Below are 25290 nucleotides of genomic sequence, written 5' to 3' on the forward strand. Positions count from 1 at the left end.
CCTTGATAAAAACATAAAAGAGCAGAAAGGAGAGGAGTGTGTCAGCGTCCTGTTAGAGCATCTTTACTTCATCCAAATATGGTTGGTTGACTGGAAGAATATATCCGTTTAGTGCTCCAGAACCTCGAAAATTTATCTCTGTCAATGAGTTTCTAAAGTGCAGTTGTGGAGAAGCACCACAAGGTGGAGCTTCCTTTGTTATCGTTGAGATTTGTACACAGACATTGCTAGTTGTTTGGTTGCCAGTGGTTACCAAAGCCCACACGGAACAGAAAGCTTCTTAACACTGTAAATAAACCCAAAGTGTTCTGAAGGGTCTGCTTGAGGTGAATTTTGAAACATGAAAGACTATTGTTTAATTTAACACAACAGCAGGGTTCAATTCAAATTTGAAAACTAAGGCCATAAATGTGACAGGTATCAATGGTTTTCATAAATCGAGTAAATATACAGTTTATATCTCAGAAATAGAATAAAAACAAAACAGGCACAACAGAGGTGATGAATTCAAAGTCAGCTTGAACACAAGGAATAAGGGGCTACACTCCTGGTCCCTCCGAGTCCCATCATGTCTTGCTGCCACTGGCTTGGTGAACATTTGTTACCACGGTGGCCACAGCTGAGAGAGGTGTGGAGTACACGGACGCCATGCTCTGCAGACCAGTTACCAGGCAGCGCCAGCTGAAGCGTAGTGCTTTCCCCACATTCTGCAACAGACCAGAGAAGAAGAACATTAGTGCTTTAATTTTGTTTTTTCTGTACCCACCACGGGTATTAAGGTCAATTACAACTAGATTAAAAACTATCTTGTAATATACAGGAACTGTCTCTAGCATTGGTCTTTGTCAGCTTGGGCAGTTTTTTTTTTTTTTTTTTTTAGCCACAGCTTGCCGTTGTTGAAGTTGTATAATGAGTAATACTAGTTTATGGTCATTTCCTGTTTTGTTGTACTCGTTATGCTAATGCAGATGCATATTGTTCATCAGCAAACATGTGCAAAGACCACTATGAGGGTAAAAGTTGCACCTTTTTTTTTTTTTTAAATGTGTTGCCTACTGAAGCAAAATTAGTAGTGCTGAACCAAATATGTAAACAAAGCAGCTATTTATTTCATATTTACCCAGCACAACAAAGGCTCATTTGTTGTGTTGGGTAAATACTAAAGGCGGTGGCTTTGTGACCTGTAGATTAGAATAGAGTTTATATATTTGGAATATGGATTTTACTGCAGGACTGACCAGCTACATGATGACATAACAGAAGTAGTGGCTGGAAATGTTTAGAAGGAGAGAAAGATACTGAGCGAGACAATTTGATGCAACGTGTCGTTACATTTCAAGGAGGTGGATACCAGGTTAAGTTGCAAGGTTTATAGATTTAAGACAGGGGCAAAAATCCCCTTTATCTCTGTTATTGATAGAGAAGAACAGAACAGGCAAAAAAGGTTAGCGTCTGGTGAGAAAGGACAATGAACAAATGGGGTTAAGAAAGGGAAGGGTGTGGAGCATAAGAACAGAAAGCTACTCTGTTCCAGTTTTAGTATCAACTCTTCAGTTATTACCAAACAACCTCAGCTCTGTAAACCATCATCATACTGAGTTGTTGTCTATTATTGTTTGACTGACAAACCACAGACCTACAGATTTATAAAAGAAGAACTTCATTTCAGCTGATGAGATATTTTCAAGTTATTTCTCTGCTTAACACTGGTAGTTCTCTTCCCATAGATGTCCATTACTTTATATTACAATGAAAAATTTGTCCCTAGTTTGTGAAAATGTTAAGGTTCAGAGGGTAAAACATTTTCCACAATATTTGAGATATATACATTTATAAATTTATCGAAATTGAAATTTTGTGGTTTTGCTGGGACGTCAACTTTCTGCTTTACTGTCTGCAAAATATAACAAACTTTCAGTTCAGTTCAATTCAATTTTATTCACATAGCGCCAAATCACAACCATTCTTGCCTGAAGGCACTTCATATTGTAAGGTAAACCCTAAAATAATACAGAGAAAAGCCCAACAATCAGATGACCCCCTATGAGCAAGCATGTGGCAACAGTGGGAAGGAAAAACTTTTTAATAGTAAGAAGTAGAGCTGGGCGATATGAGATTTTTTCATATCACGATATGTTTTTTTCATTTCAGGCGATAACGATATCTATCACGATATAAGCCAAATAACTATATTTGTAAGATTTAAATGTGCCGTTGCTCACAAGTAAAATGTGAAATAATCAGCAGCTTGTTTTTATTTAAATATTTATTTCCCATAATAAGTTCGACAGGGTAGATGTACTTAAGGAACATGAGACTTTTTCAGATAGATAAAGGCAAATATTGCAAACTACACAAAAGGCAGCCGCTAAAGCGTTTAAGTTTCAAAATAGAACAAATGAAACAGACTAAATTGTCAATTCCACTTAGAAACAAAATATTAATTCTAAAAATAAATCTTAGTTTGTTTTACAGAAGAACAGACAAAACTGACTAACTTTTGTCAATATCAAATAAACTGAGAACTAAAAGGAAATTCTCAATCTCTCCTTGTTGTATATCTTAGCTTTTCAAACAGTTTTAACAGTTACTTTAGTCTGACAAAAGCCGAATGACGAATTAGCGCTTCCAGTCAGAGACTGAGGCTACGTCCACACGTACACGGGTATTTTTGAAAACGGAGATTTTCCGTTTTCGTTTTAAAAAATAATCCCGTCCACACATAAAGGCAGAAATGAAGGAAAACGCTGCTATGAACATGCCAAAGCAGCAGGTGGCGCTAGATTCCTAACCGTGCAGAAATGTTGGCCAATCAGAAGTCTAGAAGCCTCGGTGGGAAAAAGTAAACAAAGCTGGGGCATAGAAGCAGAACAGAGTCGTATGTGTGGACGGACAGTAACTGTGTGTATATGTAAGCATTTAAACACTGCAGAGAGTAGAATTAACAGTAACAGTATTGTAGAAATTCATTTCACCGAAACAATAACGTGGCGCACAGTGTGACGCATGCACCAGTTTATTGTATTTCCAGACTTGCTTTCGATTTTTCTAGTCGGCACACTCATTTCCTCCATTACGCGCTGGCTCCATTACCCGCTGGCTGCTTCCCAAACAAACACACGTGCAGCTTGGCACTTGTGCTGTACGTAACAAGTCACGCGACGTGACGCTGCGGCTGTGATTGGTTCGGCTCTGCGCTACTTAATTTGGATTGGCTGACCTTTTTTTTTTTTTTTTTTTTTTAAGAGGACAAGAGCGGCGAGGTCTATCGCGATAGCTTAATTTCTCTATCGAGTACAAGTTATATCGCGATACATATCGTTATCGTTCTATCACCCAGCTCTAGTAAGAAGCTTTAATTACACTGCTCATTGCAGCTTAACTAAGGGCTCACCTGACACAGCCCTAACTATATGCTTTAGCAAAAAGTAACGTTTTAATCTAAATTATAAAAGTAGAGATAGTGTTTGTCTCCCAAATCCAAACTTAAAGATAGTTCCACAGAAGAGGGGCCGGAAAGCTGAAGGCTCTACTTTTAAATGCTCTACAAAGAACAATAAGCCTGCAGTCTGAGAGCAAAGTGCTCTATTTTGGTGATACCACGCTATGAGGTCATTAAGAGAAGATGGTGATTATTGAAGACCTTGTATGTGAGGAGCAGGATCTTGAACAGTAGTCTCAGTGCAGCATTTTGGATCTGTTGATAACTTCTCTGAGGTTTTGGGACATCCTGATAATAACGAATTACAGCTGTCTAGCCGAGAAGTAATAAATGCTTGAACTAGTTCTTTTATCACCAGGAGGCACCGTTTAACTTGTGAGATGTTTCCAGACATTAACAGTAACATTCTTTAATATTGGTGAAAAATGTCTTTTTAGCCTTACTCAAAGCCAGTGTAAAACACAGATAACCTCTGAGTTTGGTAATAAAGCGGAAGTGCCCTAAACCTGCATTCTGCATGGTAGCCACTAGGGGGTAACCACTGTAGTTGCAAAAAGATATAGAATAGAATGCCTTTATTGTCACTCTACAGATGTACAATGAGATACAGAGCATCTCCTACACAGTGCAAACATGTGGGAGAATAAAGGTGGTGAGATGCACAGTTTCTGCAGCTCTATATACATATGAACAGTATTTAGAAAAGAAAAAACATAAATAAAATGTATAAATATACAAATCTGGGAAAACAAAATAAAAAAGATAAATAAGTAAACAAATAGTGTTGTGTATTTACAGTGTAGGTTATTGCGTGTAAAATTAAGTATTGCACAGTGGTTATGGTAGTTGTGTAGTCTGTTTATAGAGGGAAGTCCTTGGGATGGGGGTGGTACTGTGTTGTCAGTGCGTGTGGGAGTTCAGGGTGATTATGGCTTTTGGGAAGAAACTATTTTTGAGTCTGTCTTTGAGTCTTTTGGTCCTTAAGAAATTCATATGCCCCTCGGCTCTGACCTCTATATATCGTAAACACTTTCCTGCTGAGATAATGAACTAGGTCAATCCTTTCAGGTCCTATTTTGTCAATTTTGGTCATTCAAAGAATTTGAAAGGAGGATTTACCAGGATATGCTCACTGACTGTAATGTCATGAGTACAAAGTGGTAATAATGAAAGTACAGCCTGGCCCAACTTCAACTTCTTTAGATGGTTTTAGTAAATTTTGGAGAGTTTTAGACTCTTTTTAAATAAATAAAGAGGATGTGAAAATAATGAATCTAATGACTGCTTGTGGTCCTCTGCTTCAGTGTGGACTCAATAGTGTTATTTATCATTTCAACTCTTCATTCTGAGGCTGAATGAAGGTGTTTGTGATAGTAAAAGTTCTGTTTTACGACTTCCATGTTTGTCTGTTCTCAGAGGGATACAATCATCACAGCACATTATTTTGGGGGCCAAAGGCCAGAACTGTGTAGTGACGCTGAAAAGTCAATAATTAACTGCAGAGAGCTGAGACTAAACACCTTTGCACTGCAGACAAACAACTCCATGTGTGGTTACTGCCTAAGCTACTTTGTATGATGTCATGTTTTATATAAACTCTTATATATCTTATAAATCTTAAATGTTAATCTTTAATTTTCTTTATTTTTATTTGTACCAGGCTTACTTTAATTCATTTATTCATTTTAAATTCAATTTATTTTGCGTATTCTTATGTACTTTATTTATATTGTACACAGTAGTGAGTAAATGTTTTGAGCCACCCTTCATTTTTTTTATATTTTACTAGGAAAATTGAAAATAGGTGCAGTAATTCATTGAAACATGTAAGTGCTCATGGAAACAGTATAAGAAGCAGAAATGGAGTTTGTACAATTCTAATGAGCTTCAAAGTCAATACTGGGGAGGCCAAACACTGTTAGTGTGTTTATCTCGGTCTCGGTCGTTGTGTCCTTGGGCAAGACACTTCACCCACCGCCTACTGGTGTTGGCCAGAAGGGCCGATGGCGCAATATGGCAGCCTCGCTTCTGTCAGTCTGCCCCAGGGCAGCTGTGGCTACAACTGTAGCTTGCCTCCACCAGTGTGTGAATGTGTGTGTGTGAATGGGTGGATGACTGGGTGTGTAAAGCGCTTTGGGATCCCTAGGCAGGACTAGTAAAAGCGCTATACAAATACAGGCCATTTACCATTTACCATTTATCTATCCAGGTATGGTGTTACTGCATTGCCAGTGTGTTTGGGATCATGGTCATGTTGAAAAAAAAAAGCTATTGCCAATCACATGCTTTCCAGATGGTACTGCATGGTGGATCAAAGTCTGATACTAATACTAGCTCAAGAGTTCATAATTCCATCAATTTCGACAAAACCACTCTGCCACCACTGTCTGAAATTCATTCCCATGACAGCATAATATAGCAGTCATTTTTAAACTTGGCATTTAATATAATACAATTTTAATTCTCTTTTAATCTGGTATTGAATAATATTTTTGTTCATTTCCTTATTTATATATTTATTTAAAGATACATATTTGTTTTTTTTCCTTTTCTTTTTTGTTTTGTTTGATAGAAGTGATTTAATGAAATTTCAATTACAGTAATACATGTTTTTAATTTTAAATATAGGTTACAAAACTGGTAAAGGTTTCATATAACTCATTTAACTACCTATATCTGGTGAGCTGTTTTTTAGTTCTGTATTTTATTAAGTTAGATCGTTTATTTACATCATAATGCATCATGTTTTTATTTCTATGTAAACTATATGAACTATATGTATTTTCTGAATGTAATTGAACTTGATTGTACTTATTAGTCTTTAACAGTCTGTTCTAAGCCATGATTTCATCAACATGCCACTGCTGTGTAGAGGGATCTTTCATACACAGGTCAAAGGTCATGACTTCTTACCTTTCTGTACTTCTTGCATGTATTTTTCCTTTTCTTTTTCCTCGCCTCTTTCTTCCTCTTCTTTTCCTCTGCAGTCTCCTCTCTCTCTTCATCATCCTCAATCAGAGGTTCATATTTATCTGGCAGGACGCTGAAATAAACCTCCTTGCTGGTTTTCTGCAACTTTCTCCCCACTGAAGAAGCGTCTTCCTCCTCCCTCTCCTGTGCTCCCATCCCTTCCTCTCTGTCGTCTGACTTTCTTCTCCTGCTTTCGGGCAGGGAGACCTTTGGAGCAAGGAGGAGTCAAACTTTATTAGTGGCCCCAAGCTCAGCGCAGACAGGAAACTCTGAGCTTTGACATAAAATCAGGATTAGAAGAAGAATTTGGAGGTTCCTCAGTTTTGAGGCTGAAGTTATCTGAAGTTTTGTGCACAGCAGCGGTTCCTCCCTGTTTGCTTATCTGCTGTTTGTTTTAGGTCAACAAAAAAAAAAACAGAACAAGAAAAACAGATGAAAGTGTAACATGGCTGAGAGGCAGATTTCTAAATGGGAAAATACTGGAAACACTCCTCTCCTTTGACTACGATGACCTGGATGACTGAGAACCTTCACAGACACACTGGAAACACTGACTTTTGTGAGTTTTATTTTAAGCAATTAAGTAAATAAATAAGAGGAAGGAAAAGGAAGAAAGCTCAAACAGCTGAGCGGACTTCAGTCGTTAGTTTGAAAAACACAAAACATTTCCACTTTATCTCAAAAGGAGATAAACTAAGTGCTCAAATTGAGTAGAAGAAAGTGCTTTATAGTAATCTCAGACAAAACAACTTTTATGGAATTGAAGTCTTAAAGGGAAAAAAAGGCAGATGTACTCAAACATTCATGAAGAACAAGCCCTCCTAGATACATGGACATCACTGTGCACTCTGAAAACCTTTAGCTTGGATCTAAAGAGCTTGGAAAGGAAAGCGTCTGGACTTCTTTACGTTTCTTGAAGACGTTTCACCTCTCATCCAAGAAGCTTCTTCAGTTCTAAGTGCAATTGGTGGAGAGTCCCAGATTTTAAGCCCTATGGGAGTGTCCACAAGAGGGTCATGGACCCCCTATAGATCCTCTACCTAAACACATGAGCCAAGGTGTGAAAGCAGGTTCTGGTCACAATCAGCCAAGGTTTCAGGTGAACCCATAGTGAAACCTAGTCCAACACTATCATTTATGTATTGAGATCTGGGACTCTCCACCGGTTGAGCTTAGAACTGAAGAAGCTTCTCGGATGAGAGGTGAAACATCTTCAAGAAAACTTAAAGAAGTCCAGACGCTTTTCTTTCCAAGCACCTTAGACTACGATGACTGAGTCCCTATACAAACTTTAGCTTGGATATTTCCTGCTTTAGTCTCGATGATAGACTGACCTGATGGCATATAACATGATGTATATTGTCAAATATCGCAGCCATCGCACAATGTCAGTAACATTGTGCGATGGCTGCACAACTGCACAACTGAAATACTCGGGTAATATTCATGTTAACTTTTACTGTCTTAATTTTACTTCGGGCTGTAAAGCTTCAGTTATTATAAGTTAACCAATTCAAAATTTTGAGTTAGTTTCTAATCCATGCCAGCAATAAGCTATAGTCCAAATGATGGCACAGAATTTGTTTTGTATTGTTTGTTATGGTACCATTGGTACACGCTATATGGATTCTTTTCTGTTCTTTTTGAGTTACCTGGCTGCCGCTCCAGTCCTTCCTTTTTTTGAGTAAAAGAGGAGGCTGAGGGTGGAGCTAGCTTAAATGCAGAGGCCAATTGAATGGACTTAACCATCTGTTGTGACCACGCAGGGGGGGAATAGGGTCATTCTTGTATTATGGTTAGCTATTATCTCTGTAGTTTTCACCTTTGGTGTATACAATAGTTCATTCAATTGCTATATAACTGGAGCTGTCTCTCAGTTAGGCAGGTCAGTTTGCAGAGTTATGGTTTGTAAAGTGGTTTTTAAGTAGAAGTTCTTAAGTTGTCCTCTTCTATGGGTCCACTTGGTTCCTAAAATAGCTCATTTTTGTCATTCTGAATTTTTGTAATGATTTTGTCCTTTCTGCAGAATAATAAAATCCTTTTTTTTATGATTACACCTGTATATTCTTTTCTGCTTGGTCTGCTTACACTGTATGTTGTGTTTCATGACTGACCTATTTCTTGCATAGTGTATACTGAATGTGACATATTGTGGTTAATTAGGTGAGTAAGTCTGATAAAGGTGAGAACGTGAGTGTGAATGGTTCTTTCTCTCTCTCTCTCTGTTAGCCCTGCATCAGCGACCTGTCCAGGCCTCTTGCTCTGTGGTAGCTAGACTTAGGTCCTCAGTGACCCTGATAAGGATAAGCGGAAGAGAATGAATGAATGGAAGTTTGATATTTTTCTAATCAACTGCATATAATTATTGTTTGTTACATCTTGGATTAAACATCATGCATATCTTTCCTTCTATATGTTTCCAGGTTTGTAGAGATATCATCCTTTATTTACTTGTTCTTGTAAGTTTTCTTTTTGTCTTTCTAGGCACTAATTTTCACATTTATGACAACACAGTGTGTATTACTCAGATTTATTGACCTGTGTAAGACATGGTTCTGATTGGATATTACTGTCACTGGTTGTTGTCATGTGACCTGTCACACAATGCTTTGGCATGACATGCCATTTCACACAACTTTGTGGTAACAGCTTGTAAATATTTTGGTCTTATATATTATTATATATTAAACCTGCTACATAAAGAATGGGTTGTCCCACTATGGTGTGGAAGACCAGTCTACATGGAATTTATTGCTGGTCACAGGTCAAGTACGATTTTTTGGTTTTATTCTTTTGACCTGACTTGTTGCTCTTGACATGTCTTGATTTATATCTTCACCTGGGACTTGTAGGTTTCAACAAGGAACTTTTTAGCCTTGACTCAGTATTTGATTTTGGGCTGACTTGCATATAACTCTGACTAACCCTAACCTAACCTAACTGTTGGTTTTGATGCTACGTTTGCATTCATACATGCACCTTTGTCTAGTCTTGTGTAGAAAAATCTCAGGTCTGCAGTGAATGTGTGAAAACAGCTTTTGGGATAACCTCTGACACAATAGTGAGGGTAAAACCTCACCAATGTGTCTGACACCTTGTTACTCAGGCTTATTATCATCCACTTATTTTTAGCATGTTCCTCTGATGTTGAAAAAGAGGACATTGATGTGAAGAGCTGTACTCACACAGAAAGCCTGCGGCCCCATGTGTTTACTTTTCTGCTTTGTCTCTTTGTTGTTCCCTGGTGTGGTAATAAGTGGAGCTCTACTGAGCATCAGAGGCCCAGAGGCAGAAGACTGACAGGATTAAGGAAGAAAAACAATATCCCAACATGCCTGAGCTTAAGTCTGGAGGTGCTCTCAAGTAAGACTCTTGGCTTTTCTTAGTTTGTGGGTTTATTAACTGACAGTAATTTAAAACACACACACAAACACATTTACATTTAAAATACCATATTGTACAGTCAAAGGACATAACAGAAAAAAGAAAAGCTACAGTTTGCAGAACGGATTGTAAAGCTTTCAATTCGATTTCAATTCAATTCAATTTAATTTATACACCTCAAGGCGACTGTTGTTGTGTCCACCAGAACACCCAAGGTGAAAGGTTGTCCTGGTGGAGTTTTCCTTTTCAGCTCATTTAGTGATTTAGAGATGGTTTTTATCAAATTAGGAGCATGCCTTGTTTTGTGAACAAGTAAGCCAGACACAGTTTAGCTGTTTTGGTTCAAGCCTTGTGTTGGTAAGTAGTGTGTAGCTCCAGAGGGCGATGGTCCAACAGTTCATGAAGCAGCCTGAGATCTTGACGACCTTTGACCCTGCATAAATAAAAAGAGGAAGTTAGAAAAGAAGGTGATACTTGTTATCACCAAAATGAGTGTGTTAACACAATGCAACAGTCTTCCAAGGAGTTGATGTCCCAGCAAATTCACTGCAAGGTGAGACCATGTAATGCTCAGACAAAGTGCAAAACACCCAAGAGCTACATTTCAGATTCTACAGGCCTCGGTTAGCATGTTAAATGTTTAAGTTCATGATAGTTTAATTAGAAAAAGGCTGAACAAGTTTGGCTTGTTTGGAAGGGTTGCCAGGAGAAGGTGTCTTTTCTCTAAAAAGAACATGGTAGCAGAGCTTAGGTTATCAAAGTTGCAACTAAATAAACCACAAGACTCCTGGAGAAATGTCTTTTGGACATGCAAGAGCAAAGTGGAGACATTTGACAATAGTGATTTGACATGATGAACTGGACTTGTTTTGCATCCACAGAACCAGGTCATTCACAGCTGATGCTTGGCTGAAATTGGGTCATGCAGCAGGGCAGTGATCCCAAGCACAGCTTCAAATCTACAACAGAATGGCTGAAAAAGAAAAGATTCAAGATGTCGCAATGGTCTGAGTCGAAGTCTAGATCTGAATCTGATTTAAATGTTGTGGTGGGACCTTAAGAGAGCCGTGCGTAAACAAATGCCCACAAGCTTCGATAACTGCATGAAGCACCATTGTAAAAAGCTGCAGTCATGATTGTGTTTCATGATGTAAGAAATTGTTAAAGTTATACAGAAAATGATTACTGCGAATTGCTGCAGCTAAAGATGGCTCTTAGAGGTACTGAATCTTCAGGTGTAGATAGTTTTTCATAGGACTGCATAGATTCCACTAGAGCACTCATTAGATTGGCATTATGATAAGAAAAAGACCCCCAGTCAGATCGTAACTCCATATCACATGACCAATTGCCCCACGCCAGTCTCACCACTTTTTAAATTAGAATTATATTTGTAGTTGTAGGAAATCCCCTTTACAAACATATATTTTTATATTCAATAACCAGCTGATATTTATAAATCATCATGGTAAATAATCAAGCTACAATGAGGCAGACCTAGTAGAAGGCTGTATGGGGCATATTAATTATCTATCATGACTCTGACTAGTGGCCTGCCAACTTCAAATATCTGTAGCTGTAAAGTGTGCAGTCTTTCATCTCCAAAAACATCCTGTAGAAACTTCACACAGCTCAGGTGCTGCCTGTAGACTTGGATTCTGAACAAGATGTCACTGTGTGTGTTCAAAAGATCAGCCTCCTGAGTAACATGGAACAAAGTAAAGACACATTTACAGATTCATGAAACAGACTAAAACCACAGTGTACCTACAGGAAGCTGAAATGAATCAAACTGATGGAAATCTAAAACACGAAGCCGATGATAAAACTCTAAATGACACCAATGGAAACTTGCTGAGCTCTGACCACACTCACACGGTGGCTATTTGAAATGTCATGTCACAGTGTGTTCACAAACGTGACGGCTCTTGACAGGAAGTGGCTGTCCGGTGTGTGTTTTTGTGTGTGTTTTGTGCTGCAGTGTGTGTGTGGAGTGATAACAGGAATTTGGTTTCTGTGGTTTTTATTCGCACAGCCTTTAGTTTCATATCTGTTCACTGACCTGAAACTCTGAGGCGACTGACTCTACAGGAACTGCACCTGACATTTTACTGACTGATCACTAAGATTACAGAAAGGGCCTGGTTAAAGATTTAAGTAAACTTTGAAAGCCCAAATCTTTACAAAAGGACTCTTTTCCATACTTGATTATAAAAAAAACCCACACACAAACAGAGAGAACTTTAGAGCAATTAAAAGACAGCATAGCTAACTCCAATAAAGTCCAGCTTAAAAGTCTAAATTAGTCCTAATTCTAGTCCCATGAAAACATCACAAATCCCTAATCAGGCTAAATACCAGTAAGTCCTGAGTCAATTCCCAAAGACACAAAAGATAAATTGGTATAAAATAAGTACTTGAATGAGGGTAGACGTCCTGCTACATTACTGTTTGATTTAGAGAAGTAAGGTTTAAAAGCTGAATTGTTAATTCTGAAAAACGGGTCAAACAAACTGCAGTCATCAATGTTAAAGCCCAATGTTTTAATCAACCCATTCATCCACCCTCATATCTTATTATGCCAACAACTGAACTGGTTCTTCTGTTTGAACTGATTTGTGTAATTCTGGAATATAAAGAATCACATTATCAGCATATAGCAATAGCTTAAGATGATCAGACTTGTTAATGTACTTATCTAACCAATAATATGTCTTGCTTTGCAGTTTATTTTACTAAGAGACCATCCAGAAGTGTCCCAGTTGTGATGAGTAAAGTAACATTCAAATAGATTTTAACACTTAGCGGATATCTGCGTATGTGTCTTGCTAGCATAAGCTAATAACGTATGACTTCACTTTCCTTAATGGGATCAAAGGGTTCACAATATGTTAAAGTTGGAATTTAAAAATTGGACTTTACAAACCAGTGGCAGACAGTCATTGGTTTGTCCATAAAGTTTAGGGGAATGAAAAGACTTCTGGGTCACAGCAGTCCATTTCAGTAACTCAGATATACTAAAAGGGCCACTACAGCTATGATAACCCTTCTGATTTAAATCATTTAAAAAAAAAAGACTTTTTGTTCCTTACATTTGTGTTGGGCAAAGAGACTGTCAGGCTAGTTGATGTCTTGGTGCTCAGACTCAGCTTCTTCTTCCAGAGATAATAAAACTCAACACACTCAGAGAGGGACTTTGTTTGAACCTGAGGATACAAACATCATGGAGATACATCATTACTTGTTACAGACAAACAGCAATTGTAATTTACAAAATTTGTCACTTTTGGTTCACCCACTGGTGGCACTGCAGAAAGACATTAACACTAGTTAGCAGGAACTCACAGTTTTCTGGATGCTACTGAAGTCTTTCTGATGGAGCTGCAGAGATTTCACCAGTGACCTTTTCTCTGCTGCACTCCAGCTCACACCTACAGTATAAATAGGGATATTAATTAAAATGTGCTGTGTTTTTTATATCTGTGAATTTCTGAGTCTGTGGTTAGATGGAACAACAGCTGACCTGTGTGGTGACGGTGGTTGTTGGGTTCAGGAGTCGATAGCAGCTTCTCTACCGTCAGCTGAAAGACATAATAAAGTGATGTCATTTTAGTCATGCCTGACATGGTAAGATTAAGTAGATTTTTATAGTCCCATTAATATTTTTGCTTTTTCAGATATACTTTTTTTAAATAGTTTTTTGGTTTGTGGATTTTGTCTTTTTGGTGTTATTTGAGTCTATTTGGGTCTTTTTTTGTGTGTTTGTTTTGTTTTGTTTTGTTTTACAGTAGCTGTTTGTGTCTTTAAGGTTGTTTTTGCCTCTTTTTGGTGTCCTTGTGGTGGATTTTGTTTGTTTTTTTGTCTCTTGTTTCTTGCCTCTTTGCAGTTGGATTATATGTCTTTGTTGTCACTTTTTTGTCTTAGTAACTGCTTTTTGTGGCTCTCTGATGTTTTTGTCTCTTTGTGGGGATTTTTTTTGTCATTTTGTAGGAGCTTTATGTATCTTGTGGTTGTTTTCTGTCTCGTGGTGTGGTTTTAATTATGTATATGCGATCATGTTTGTGTCTTTGTGGTAGAATCTAGACTCTGGTGTCTTGTTGTATTTTGTGATTATTTCTATGACTTTGTTGACATTTTTGTGTATTTTTTGTTTCTTTGTGGTCTTCTTGTTTCTTTGCAGGGTTTCCAATTACGTTGTTTCTTGTTCTTCCTGAGCATGTTTTATTTTCACCTTCATTGTGATGTTTTTTGAAGCTTTTAGGCTTTTGTTGTGTATCTGAGCATTTTGGTTCACCTGGTGCTGTAGAAAAAAAGGCCCATTCTGTAATCTATTCAGAATGTTGTATTTTTCATGTTAATATTCTAAACAATAATAACACATTTTTATGTAGCCCACACTGAAGAACCAAATAGTCAAAGAGATTTTACCAGAAAGTCTCCTTTGCACTCTGATAAGACTTGGAGAGTGTACTCTGCGCTGGCTCCACCCCCTGGGACCACGCTGGATCGAGCCATCATAAGCAGAGTTTCCACTGTTTGAAAAGTGGTTCCATTTCTAAGATTAGTTCCAAGATCATCTAAAAACAACAGCAAGATTTCTGTGCATTCTATGTGTTTGTGTACCTCTGTGCTGATTGACGGGACGCTCTAGATCATCCCATGGAGTCCACTGTAGCAGTGCATTGTGGGAGTCAGAGTGGGCATATTTTTGGTCTTGAAGCGGTGGGATCTCAGCTTGGAAGCCCCGCCCTAAATTGATCTGCCTGTGATAGACAGTACCAGGTTACCAGACGATCAGTAGATAGAACAATAACAAAGATCTTTTGGTAAGAAGCAAACATTACGTACGGCTTAACGATTCCTGATGTTAGTGTTCCAGGAGGAAGAAAGGCAGTCTCTTTGGCACCAAGGTCCCTGGCTCCATCTGCCAGTCAGATGCTAACTTTAGCATTGTGTCATGACAATCATCCAATCATACTGCTCATTGTTTGTTTTTTCATCGACTCAGGATGAGCGCGATGCTTTTGTTTTTATCGTAACTGTTGAGTGTTTGGAGGCTGAAATGGGCTAAAATTAGATGGTTATAGATTTCAGGTGCTCGTCAATGCGATTTTATGACTTACTGTGGAGCTGAACAGTCTGCACTCTCTGCTGCCTCCTGGTGGTAAGGGAGCAGTACAACCCTGGCCCCGCCCTCTGAGGACACAGCATGGGTGGAGGGGTGTAGTGACGGGTGCCTTTGTTAGGTGCAGAAGCAACTCTTTTTTCACCATCTTTAATGCCTTTGGCAGCATCTTCCTCATCTTGCGGGCGCATCAGGCTGCGGAAGAGTGCAGTGCTTCCAGTAGCTGGAGGGAGGCGGCTGCTTCTTGTCTGACCACCCCTACTTGCCTTTGACACACTTCGTGATTTCACTGGGACAGATACAGGCAGCACCATGGTGAATGGGCGCTGAACCGATGGGGCAGAGTCCTAAACAAATGTAACAAAGAAATTAATAAATAATCCATCCATCCATAAATATTAAAGACTTACTTTGTATTGTTTTGCATGAAGAGCCCACTAGGGGCAGCCTAGATGACAATGTATAGATGGCAGTGTGGGGACCTGACTCTCTTGTCCCGATAAAATAAATAATTAGATTTCAGAATTATGACTTGGTTAACTTGTTGGTATCTTTTCTATATATGATTTATAGATTTGATTTGTTTCATTTATTTTTTTTAGATGTTACTGAGGACCTTTTTCAAGCATGTAGATGATCTGAATCCACTGTGTGAACGCATGTGACCATTTAATGCTGGCAGGCTCCTGAAGTCACGCTTACACACCATACACAGCAGCCTGTGACACACACATTGGAATCATTGACATTAAAATGTATAAATAAAGATTTAAAACTATAAACATGCTTATTATTGATAGGGATTGGGGTTACCTGGTGTCAAGACTCTCAGCGGTATGCTCTTTTTGCATCTAAAAATTAACAGAAGAAAAATAAAACAACAGAATAAAGGTATGGTGACATTATTATTTATTTCTTGATTGTTTCTACTTTTAAACACCTACTTTTTTAAAATTAACTTTATATTTTTTTATATAGTTGGTGTCTGTTACTTGACTGTTTTACCCATATTAGTTACAGAGATTTATTTACCTACTGTCTTCAGCAAATTGATATTTACTGTACATACTTCCATATTTACTATAATCTTTAATATAAATTTAATTAGCATAACAACATACCCAGTTCCAGTCTGCATGACTATCATCTCCTCCTTTCCCTCCTTTCCCTCCTCCACACTCCTCTGTCCAGTTCAGCCCAGTAGAGAGGCTCATAGACTGGGCAGCATTCCTGACATGCTGGCCCCGTCTTGGTGTGGACAAGCTGGTCTCAGACGTGCCAGCAGTGTGAAGTAGGCCTGTCAGGTTCTGCATCTGCTCTGTTTGGCTTGAGAGGAGGCGCTGGTGGTACTGACTTGGATCAGAGGTCTGATCACTGTTTATCTGGGTGTGAAAACCTGTTCTCTCCGTCCTGGGGTGCATTTGAGGACTGGGGCTGGAGACTGCTGGGGTTTGGGGGTAATGAGGACTTGGACCAGGAGTTGTGGGGCTACAGAAAGGCTGCGGAGCATTCAGGTAGCCATCCTGGAAAAACTGGGTGCTGGAGAAGTCTTCAGCCGGGTTGAGCTCTGTGGCACTCCACCCTCCCACAGAGAGCCTGTGGGGAGATGGATCAGCTTGATGGGCTCCTGCAGATATGGAGTCCAATGCGGCACACTGAAGTTGGGAAACGGTTGGCTCCAGGTGCCTCCAGCTGTCCTCACCTGGATTAGACGTGTCACTATGTGTGCACACACCACTGAAAAGAAGCGTTTGAGCATCGTAAGATCTATGTGTGTTCTCCAAGGAATCTTCATGTTGAGGTAAACCAGAACTGAACTGGTTCTGGTTCTGAAAATCCAGATGAGCTGAGGTTTGGTTCTGTTTTAGATCAGAAATAGAGAGAGGTTATTGATCAATCTGTGTTCAGGATGAGAGAAAATAGTTCCGTTTCTGTTTTCTTACCTGGTAGGAGAAACTGTTGCCATTAAGAAGGCAGGAAAGTTCAGAGTTGGATTCGCATTTGGCCCAGTTTGAATGATCCAAGTCTGGATCGGGATTCTGGCAGAAGAAGTTGTGCTGAGATGAGGAGAAGAGGTGAGGGGAGGATATCTGTGGCTGCAGTTCAGGATAAAGGGCGTGCTGAGTTGGGGAGAGGAGGTGAGGGGAGGTTATCAGTGGCTGTTGTTCAGGATGAGGGGGTGTCACCTGAGCATGGGGTATAAGGTGGGGAGAGGTGACAGGAGGATAAGCAAACTGAGGGGAGGTCAGCTGGGGAGGAGGGAGGTGAGGGGATGGAGTCTGAGGGGAGTTTATCTGAGGCTGATGGAAGAAAGGGGAAGAGGATCCCTGCTGCTGGGGGAAGAGGTGAGGGGACGTAACCTGAAGATGAGGAAATCAATAAATGAGTAAATTGATGAGTAGAAGTTAGTAAGATGATTTTTTTAACAGTAATAATTATTATCTAAATAAGGAAAGAAAAAATAAAAATGATGACCTTGGCGTGTGGAGGATTTCCATGGTTCCTGAATGAGTGGGGGGAGGAGAGGGAAGGTGGGGTCTGGGAGGGGTGGTAGGTGATAGGAGGGGTAGATGATGAAGAATATGTCCAACAGTCAGACATGATGTCATGCGCATGCACACTTGTTTGACCTGAATGTGTGTGTGTTTCTGTGCATGATTGTGGTCAGTAGATGGTGCTTTATCTGGATGGCATCTTCATGAGAATCTGCAGTGATGCAATTGAAGCCTGGTTAGTGACACTCTGGGTTCTGTGCAGAGAATGAATGCAGATGTGTTCTTAGAAAAGATAAGGAAGAGGAAAATTTGCTTACTGTTTTGTGGAAAATCTCAAAAAACTCTATTAGCAAACTCTTTTGATGTCTATTTTTCTGTGAGTGTGTGTGGTCTTATTTTGAGAATATATAATAGAGGTTAAAAAAAAGATTTAATTCATTTCTTTTGCTTTTTTTACATCTAGATTGTTGTTTATTAGTCACAATATCAATTGAAAACCTTTACTGTTACAGTAGATCTGAATCTGTCTTGATAGGGGTTGTCTGCTGAGTTTGAAATGCAGCTATACTAATGTTCAAAAGTTTTTGGTCAGAATGAAATGTTTCTGTCATTGAAATAAATTTTGAAGTCAAATAACATTAAGTTGAAGTGATAATGAATGATTAATGAGAGTTTGTGTAGGCACACAGACATACTAAAAACCAGATGTGGGGCAACATCTGGTTAGCCTTTATTTAACTGTAAAACAGTCACTGAAAACTGGGCAGTGTTTAGTTTAGTTCAAATTTAGACAAAGATTGATGTGTTTTTGGAGCCCTAATATAGCCTTGAATGTATGATTCCATCCCACAAAGCAAAAACATCAGGAGCAACAACTCAACAACTTTTAAACGTGAGAAGGCATTTCCTCTTTACACTAAAAAGATATCAAGAAAAGAGAAAGGTCTGCCCTTCCATCCATCTTCTTCTTAGTAATAAAGCCTTTCCACACAGTCCAATGCAGTCCTACTGTATTGCAGGTGGTCCTGGCTTACAGTTCCTGATAACTGGCTGACATGGAAGGAAGGAAGTTTATTTCTGATAAATTCTATTTTAAGTAAAGCACTCTTTGCCATATACCTAGAGCCAGTTTCTGGTATATGGGGTCTTATCCGGGATATTCAAACCAGTTGGTAAGGTTAGAGCTTTTGAACTTGCCAGTGGTCAACTTAGCTTGCATTTGCTGAAGCCTAAACTCATTTTAATTGTTTTTCTTGAGCGCCAAGATTGTGAGGAGTTTCACACAAGATGTTGTTGTCTTTGGATGATGACTTAAACTTGTTTTGTACCTTTGATGTTAGAACACAACATTAGTTCTCTATTTGTTTGTTTGTTTGTTTCTCTATTAGTTTGGATAAGCAATGCTAAGACCTTGCAAGATTAAAGTGGTTGAACTCTATAGGACCCATCAGGATAGTTTTTTACTTTAGCAGAGCAGAAAACATGGCTAGTTGAATCATTGGCTAAGTGCCCACCACAAGTATCCATGTAGGGGTTGAGATTTGTTGTGCCTTCACCTTTGCAACTTGTAGACTGTGGCTTATTTGTGTTACTTTACACCACTAACCCACGCAAGCAGACAAATCTTTTAACATTGCAACACCTCCACAAATTCCAACAAGAAAGTCCCCAGTTCATCAACAGATTCAAAGCCCTTGTAGCTGCAAGACATCATTTTCTAAGAGTCTTTACAACAACCTGAAAATGCCCACATAATATGACCACCTTGATTGAAATTTGGTTCAAATCAGATGTACTAAACACAGCCCAATTTCCAATTACTTTTGGGCTGCACAAATGCTACCTAAATTTGGCCCTGAAAACATCATCAGTAGAGGTCCAGTGCTTGGTGGGTATGTACACCCATTTAGATACTCCATGAACTCATTCATCTCTCCCAGACTGGATCTAATAATTTTTTCTGGGTGATATTCTGAGGACCTCAGAAAAAAATGTGACAACTTTGTTTTCCAGCACAAGCCTGATTTTATAGATGTGTATGAAAAATTAGTCTACAGCTCACTTGGTCTCTGAGCTTAGTGAACACTTTTCCAACGAGTTTATATGTCAGTCTTACTTTCAAGTCCACTCCATCAAGTCTTCTTTTCAGTATAATCAAACTTTAAGCTTACTTTGGAAATTATGGTCCAATTAGAATTGCATGTTTCAAGTGAAAATCCTTATTTCTAACTTCTTTGTTGTTATGGTATAGGGCACGTGTTGAGCATTTTAGCTGTTGCCGTCATCAGGTCACACTATAGCTTCCTAATTTTAACAAATATAGCTCTTGTTAAGAAATGCTGCCTCTTCAGTGGCTGAAACCCTGTACGAAAAGAAAGTTAGCAGTCAGAAATAACTGTGTTTAAGCACTGTTAGTGTGCGTAGAAAGGCTCTGCTGACCTATACTGTGCAATGGAAGATTCAACTAAACTCAAAGTAGACCTGTCATTACTAAGTAGACCACACGGTGCCTATATGACTAAGTGTGAATGTGTGATAACACTTCTAAGAATTCACACCCAGAGATAATTAAAATTCATCCTTTCTTAAAGTGACACCTCCAAGTTTTACATGAAGGTCAACACCAACATTGTATTTCATTCTTTTTCTTCTGTTTTCACATCTGGATTTTAGTTTTTTTTTTAATGTTTTTTTTTTCAGAAAAGATAATGAAGCCTTTTAAAACATGTACATTTTTATATAGCGACAGAGAGTTTCCACCTTAACTGTAAACCTATGCATCATTTAGAGCGAAAACGTCTATGCTGAAAAGGTTAATGTGACAGATGCACAACAGTAAATATTACAAACGAACAAACGGAAAGTAAAAATCAAGAAGAATGACAGCAAACATTTTGTTTGAAATGCAAAAATGAGCGCTCACCTGAAACATCATCCACTCAGACTGACTGACTCTGACCGTGTGTGTGTGTATGTGTGTGTCAGGATGTGGTCACACTCTCTTCCTCTCTTTGGTCGATTCTTCATACTCTGCGCTTCTTCCTCATGATTACGAGTTTAGAGGCCCGAGGAGACCAACGCGTTCAAAGAAGGAAATGTAAGACACAAAAACTATCAAATGAGAATCTTAAAGAGCGCAAAATATGTGAATAAATGAAGATTTTTCAATCTTAATGCTGACTGAATCGATGTGGTTAACAACTTTATTCTATTACAACAAAGTGGGTAAAATAATTTTATAATCTCAGCAGATGTTGCTGCAGATGTTCGAAACACTTTGTTTTTTGGCGGCTTTGTTGACCATGTTGGTGCTTCCTGAAACGTCTGAGTCCAGATTAAAGAAAGACAGTAAAACTGCACAGATTATTCTAATCTGAAGTTTACTTTGAGAATAATCAAGCACTCAGAACATTTATATTTATATTTTTGCATATGCAATTTTTGTTAATAATGGCATTTAAAAAAAAAAAATACACGTATATATAGTTCTGTGTTATAAAACAAGACCTCAGTTGTCTGTATTCTACTATCTACGTCTGTGTTAATTAGAGTTAAAGCACATAAAGTACATTTTAATTCGGGAAAATGAAGATAATAAATAAACAGAATACTAAACTTTCGGTGGAACTGTTGTCAGCTATGTTGCAGTGCAGCACGGCCGCTTTCTCAGTGAAGGACTGAGTTCAAGTCAAGTCTCAGGAAAGGCGGAAATACATAAATCTGAACGCTTTGTATTTCCAAAATAAAAGCAGTTATTCAGCTTCTTTCTGTCAGCAATTTTTAAGTGATAGAACATCACGTATAAACACATTTATAAAAGTTTTTTTTTAAAAGAAATTAGATTTAGATTTCGTAACTATATTAGTTTCCTTGCTACCCTTTTGACAGTTTGTGGCAAGACTTTTTTTTTTTCGCAGTAGGATGCGAAGTCCTTTGTCTTAGTTTTTTGTTACGTGATAAAAGTCAGTCAGATCAAAACTTTCATTTCATAAATGCATTAGTTACATTCAAGTTAGTATTTTCTCTTAATAAAATGTTAAACAGACATAAGTGGAATTTGTGTTCAATTCATGTCTAAACCTGTTAGACCTAATTTTGCTTAATATCTGAGTGTTCCTTAGTTTTACTCTGCGTTTTGTTCTCATTTAGTCGACTAAGAAATTAGTTGCCAGGAACTTCCCTAATATTAAATTATGGAGGACATGCAAATTCATAACCAGTTAAATGAATTATTTTGTGATTGTGTTTTTTTCCTTGTTGTCACAGATATTTAAATTTGTAATTATTGTTTTAAGTTATATATTTATTTATTGTTATTTATTTACTATTATTATATATCAATTATGTATTTTTAATTAGTTTTTGTTATGATTATTCATATTGTTTGTTGTTTATTTCGTTGTTCTTGTTGTTTAAGGATAAAACCAAATATATACTGTGACAATAAAATAAGGTGTATAAAAATCTGTGTAAGGCTTTGCGTAGTTTTACTTTGAAAGTTCGAAGCGGAAGTTGGTTGCAGTTCGTGTCCGTACCAGGAGCTCATCTCCGGTCCGGGTCTGCGGAGACCAGCATCCGCTTTCAATCCCGGTAAGCACGGTCTGTGAGTGGCTGTTTGTGCACGTGAAATGACTTACAGCTGCAGCTCGCGTTTTAAAAACAGCGCGAGGAGTTAGTGGTAAGCTAACAGCTACAGGACGTTCGGAGAAGCAGGGGTCTGTGTCGTCAGACGTTACGTTGTACGTCGTGAACGTGGTGCAGTTTAAAAAACAATGATACAAAGTGTCTGTTTATGTTGCTGCTTCTGGTCCTTTATGGTTTTTGTCATTAAAATAACTTTGTTTCCAAATTTAAAAGGAAATGTCTCAAAGTTATTAAAGAAAAAGGTTTAAGAGCTCCATTTCTGCCAAATGACAAGGTTCAAACAGTTAATCAATTACCAGAAATATATTTCATATTCCTTTTCTGAGTAAAATATAAAAAATATTGAGATATTAGTGAAATGTTACAGATGATAGCTATTTTAAGCTAAGTGAGTTTTCCATCAGTTTTTTTATTTTTTGTCCTTCCACCTGAAACGTTGACAATAATATCTATGATGGAAAAAGTGCACACACAAAAAGACAAAAATTCATTTCCTGTTGCTTTTATTTTGACATTTTAGATGTTCCTGACCTCCTGACATGAAGTGATGTCAGAAAGCACAATGATGTCACAGATCAAAAGGACGTTTTCTCTTTTAAACCAGCGAGCCTGCTCCAGATCCAGCTCCAGCTTCTTCACAGACTCTGACAGTGCAGGATTGGTCCTCCAGTCTCACTCCACCGATGTGTACCAGAATCTGGCTCTGGAGGACTGGATTGACGCCAACGTAGAACTGCAGGGGCGTGGCATCTTTCTGCTATGGAGGAATCGGCCCGCCGTTGTCATCGGGCGCCACCAGAACCCTTGGACCGAGTGCAACCTGCCGGTCATGAGGAGAGCGGGCATCCCTCTGGCTCGCAGGCGGAGCGGCGGTGGGACGGTCTTCCATGACCTGGGCAACCTCAACCTGACCTTTTTCACTTCCAAGAAGGCGTACGATCGGCAGAGGAACCTGAAGGTGGTCACAGACACACTGAGGCGCCTCCGGCCCGGACTGGACGTCCAGGCCACCGACAGGTTTGACATCTTACTAAACGGACGATACAAGATCTCAGGTACGAGGCTAGAGGGAGTGAATCAAAGCACAAGAAAGCAAAAAAGGGAAGAAGATTAATTAATTACAGTAGAAATAAAAGACATACAGACTAATTAATGATAAATGATTTTGAAACCCCTGGTCTACTGTAATCAACACTTCATTGGCAGCACCCAATGGTGGTGGTTATTACAGTGTAGAGAGCTGGAGGGTCTAAAGTCTTCATGTTTGCCTGATGAGCAATAAATAAAGATTATTGACGCAACTGTATTCCTTCATATTTTTTTATATCTGTTTTTAAATGTTGTTTTAATATATTTTTCTTTATCTGCTCTCAGACTATTAAACACACCGACTCTGCAGCTGGATTAATAAAAACTAAAAGTAGATGTTTCCATGTTTCTGATTGGTCACATGCTGCTAGCTCTTCCTCTTTCATAGCAAATTCAGAATCCAGAATTGTTACTGTGTTTGTTACTGTTCATGTTTGTTGCCTATTCTCTGTTTATTTTTGTGTAGCTTTGATGTTTACATTCATGTTTCTGATTTTTATTTTTTTTTATTTGTTATTTTGTTTACTTTCAGGCACCGCATCCAGACTGAGCAGGAAGTCGTCGTACCATCACTGCACACTGCTTCACTCTGCCGATCGCTCCGCCCTCTCCTCTGTGCTCCGCCCTTCCTGCCCCGGCATCCAAAGCAATGCCACTCCCAGCGTCCCCTCGCCTGTTGCCAACCTCCTAGACCATGCCCCCTCCCTGCAATGGGAGGAGCTCCTGGGTGCTCTGGTGCAGCAGTATAACACAGGTACGGTCTTCCTGCACCCCAAAGGATACGCTCTGTCTGTATTCAAACGTTTCTGCTTTATTTATTTTTGTCTTGTTTCAGAGTTTGGCCTGCACTCTGCGTTGACCGTCATAGACCCAACTAACGAGTCCATGTTTCCTGGTGTCGGTGAGATGGAGATGGAGCTGCGGAGCTGGGACTGGACATTTGGGAAGACGCCTAAGTTCACCATGGAGACGCAGCTGGAGCTGACAAATGAGCAGCCGCCCGCTCGCTGCTCTGCTCGCTTGCAAATGGAGGTGAAGAACGGGCAAATCGAGAGCTGCCACTTGGACGTCCCTGTGGAGTGGGTCCCCGTGCGGCTAAGCAGCGAGCTAAGCAGTGTGCTGATTGGAGAGAGGTTCTGTCCACATCGAGCCGCCGCTGCCTTCAGCGCACTGCTACGCTCAGAGAGCGGGGCAACGCACACACGACTGCACCGCCTGTGTGATGCCATGCTCACTGTGATGGGCTGAGACGAGGCAAATATGAAACACAAGTGAGAGGCTGCAGGCCACATTACAGCCGGTTAAAACCTTAGAAATGGAGGAGATGTCTGTATGTCTGATGGGCAGATCATCTGAGCCAAAAAACTAATCAATTAATAAAGGAAATGATCGTCACAGCTGAGAGGTTTTCCTGGAACAGACATTTACGGACATCTGAGTTTTCATTTTTTACCCTCTTGAGTGAACAGAGCTGCTTTTTCACTTCATTTGAAATGCTTGAAAGGAGCTGCTGTAATTTAGTCACAGCTGTGAAAACTGTTCATGAAAATTCACACAGGTTATTATTTTCTATATTTTATTTGGTAAAATACAAAAACAACTACAACAAAAATACAAAAACTCATATGTTATTATCGCCTTCATTTTTCTCATCAGCTAATGCTTTTTTCTTTATAAATGCATAAAACTACATTTGAAAAGGTTTTCATACAGCAAAACAAGATCTAAAAGAGGCCTAAACATTTAACTTTAACATAACTTTAGTATTTAACATCTAAATATTTAGACGAAAACACAATTGTTTTAGGAAATTCACAAAAACAATAAATCAAACAGTTTTTAAGCACACAAATCAAAACATACAGGTAAAAATGAATTTACTGTAACCTTCTCCGTTAACTTTAATTATTTTATTATTATTATTTTATTAAGCATGTACTGTAAAATAACACCTAACTCTCCCGATAAATGTGCCAGCACTGTTATCGTATATATTCATTTTCTTAAATAAATATTTAAATGCAAGTTGATGTGTATACTGTCGGGTAAAAATCAGCCTAAAACACCATATCATTACATGTATTTGAACCAATATCAATTCAAGCACAAAAATATGATCAGACTTTCAAAATAAATGTCTG

The 25290-nt window shown here is 38.8% G+C and overlaps 3 protein-coding genes across 8 annotated transcripts; 1 reads left to right on the plus strand and 2 right to left on the minus strand.

Moving 5' to 3' along the window:
* Positions 1–110: 110 nt before the first annotated feature.
* Positions 111–8080, minus strand: LOC309700887 (required for drug-induced death protein 1). The gene is made up of 3 exons (XM_082524790.1): positions 8065–8080; positions 6356–6619; positions 111–707 (listed from the first exon to the last, which is right to left on the minus strand). The coding sequence occupies exons 2-3, from the start codon at positions 6566–6568 to the stop codon at positions 567–569; spliced, it is 354 nt and encodes a 117-aa protein (XP_082380916.1). The 5' UTR covers positions 6569–6619; positions 8065–8080; the 3' UTR covers positions 111–566.
* A 1709-nt stretch (positions 8081–9789) lies between these two features.
* LOC309700867 (uncharacterized protein) lies at positions 9790–21993 on the minus strand. 3 transcript variants are annotated; one of them, XM_082524754.1, is made up of 14 exons: positions 21908–21993; positions 17397–17627; positions 16865–17281; positions 16043–16780; positions 15735–15772; positions 15538–15640; positions 14920–15268; positions 14645–14720; positions 14420–14559; positions 14225–14328; positions 13320–13377; positions 13142–13227; positions 12889–13002; positions 9790–10229 (listed from the first exon to the last, which is right to left on the minus strand). In XM_082524754.1, exons 2-14 carry the CDS (start codon positions 17520–17522, stop codon positions 10194–10196), a joined length of 2385 nt encoding a protein of 794 aa, XP_082380880.1. In that variant the 5' UTR covers positions 17523–17627; positions 21908–21993; the 3' UTR covers positions 9790–10193. The 3 variants fall into 3 exon arrangements, with proteins under 3 accessions (XP_082380880.1, XP_082380878.1, XP_082380879.1); XM_082524752.1 differs by lacking the exon at positions 21908–21993 and adding an exon at positions 20340–20441; XM_082524753.1 differs by lacking the exon at positions 21908–21993 and adding an exon at positions 20340–20403 and having other exon boundaries at positions 17397–17670.
* lipt1 (lipoyltransferase 1) lies at positions 20450–24572 on the plus strand. Of its 4 annotated transcripts, none has more exons than XM_082524778.1 (4): positions 20450–20513; positions 22581–23115; positions 23682–23903; positions 23985–24572. In XM_082524778.1, exons 2-4 carry the CDS (start codon positions 22608–22610, stop codon positions 24395–24397), a joined length of 1143 nt encoding a protein of 380 aa, XP_082380904.1. In that variant the 5' UTR covers positions 20450–20513; positions 22581–22607; the 3' UTR covers positions 24398–24572. The 4 variants fall into 4 exon arrangements, with proteins under 4 accessions (XP_082380904.1, XP_082380901.1, XP_082380902.1 ...); XM_082524775.1 differs by lacking the exon at positions 20450–20513 and adding an exon at positions 21922–22006; XM_082524776.1 differs by lacking the exon at positions 20450–20513 and adding an exon at positions 22002–22094.
* The last annotated feature ends 718 nt before the right edge of the window (positions 24573–25290 follow it).

Source organism: Aulonocara stuartgranti, assembly GCF_965226115.1.
Source record: "Aulonocara stuartgranti genome assembly, chromosome: 23".
NCBI lineage: Eukaryota > Metazoa > Chordata > Actinopteri > Cichliformes > Cichlidae > Aulonocara > Aulonocara stuartgranti.

Excerpts from the sequence above, each read along its gene's own strand:
- LOC309700887 (XM_082524790.1), bottom strand. The coding sequence starts at position 6,568 with ATGGGAGCACAGGAGAGGGAGGAGGAAGACGCTTCTTCAGTGGGGAGA. Across the intron at positions 708-6,355 it reads CATGCAAGAAGTACAGAAAG|AATGTGGGGAAAGCACTACG; the intron begins GTAAGAAGTCAT and ends GGTCTGTTGCAG.
- LOC309700867 (XM_082524754.1), bottom strand. The coding sequence starts at position 17,522 with ATGTCTGACTGTTGGACATATTCTTCATCATCTACCCCTCCTATCACC. Across the intron at positions 15,773-16,042 it reads GTCATGCAGACTGGAACTGG|ATGCAAAAAGAGCATACCGC; the intron begins GTATGTTGTTAT and ends GTTAATTTTTAG. Across the intron at positions 13,003-13,141 it reads TCAGTAGCATCCAGAAAACT|GTTCAAACAAAGTCCCTCTC; the intron begins GTGAGTTCCTGC and ends TTGTATCCTCAG.
- lipt1 (XM_082524778.1), top strand. The coding sequence starts at position 22,608 with ATGTCAGAAAGCACAATGATGTCACAGATCAAAAGGACGTTTTCTCTT. Across the intron at positions 23,116-23,681 it reads CGGACGATACAAGATCTCAG|GCACCGCATCCAGACTGAGC; the intron begins GTACGAGGCTAG and ends GTTTACTTTCAG. Across the intron at positions 23,904-23,984 it reads GGTGCAGCAGTATAACACAG|AGTTTGGCCTGCACTCTGCG; the intron begins GTACGGTCTTCC and ends GTCTTGTTTCAG.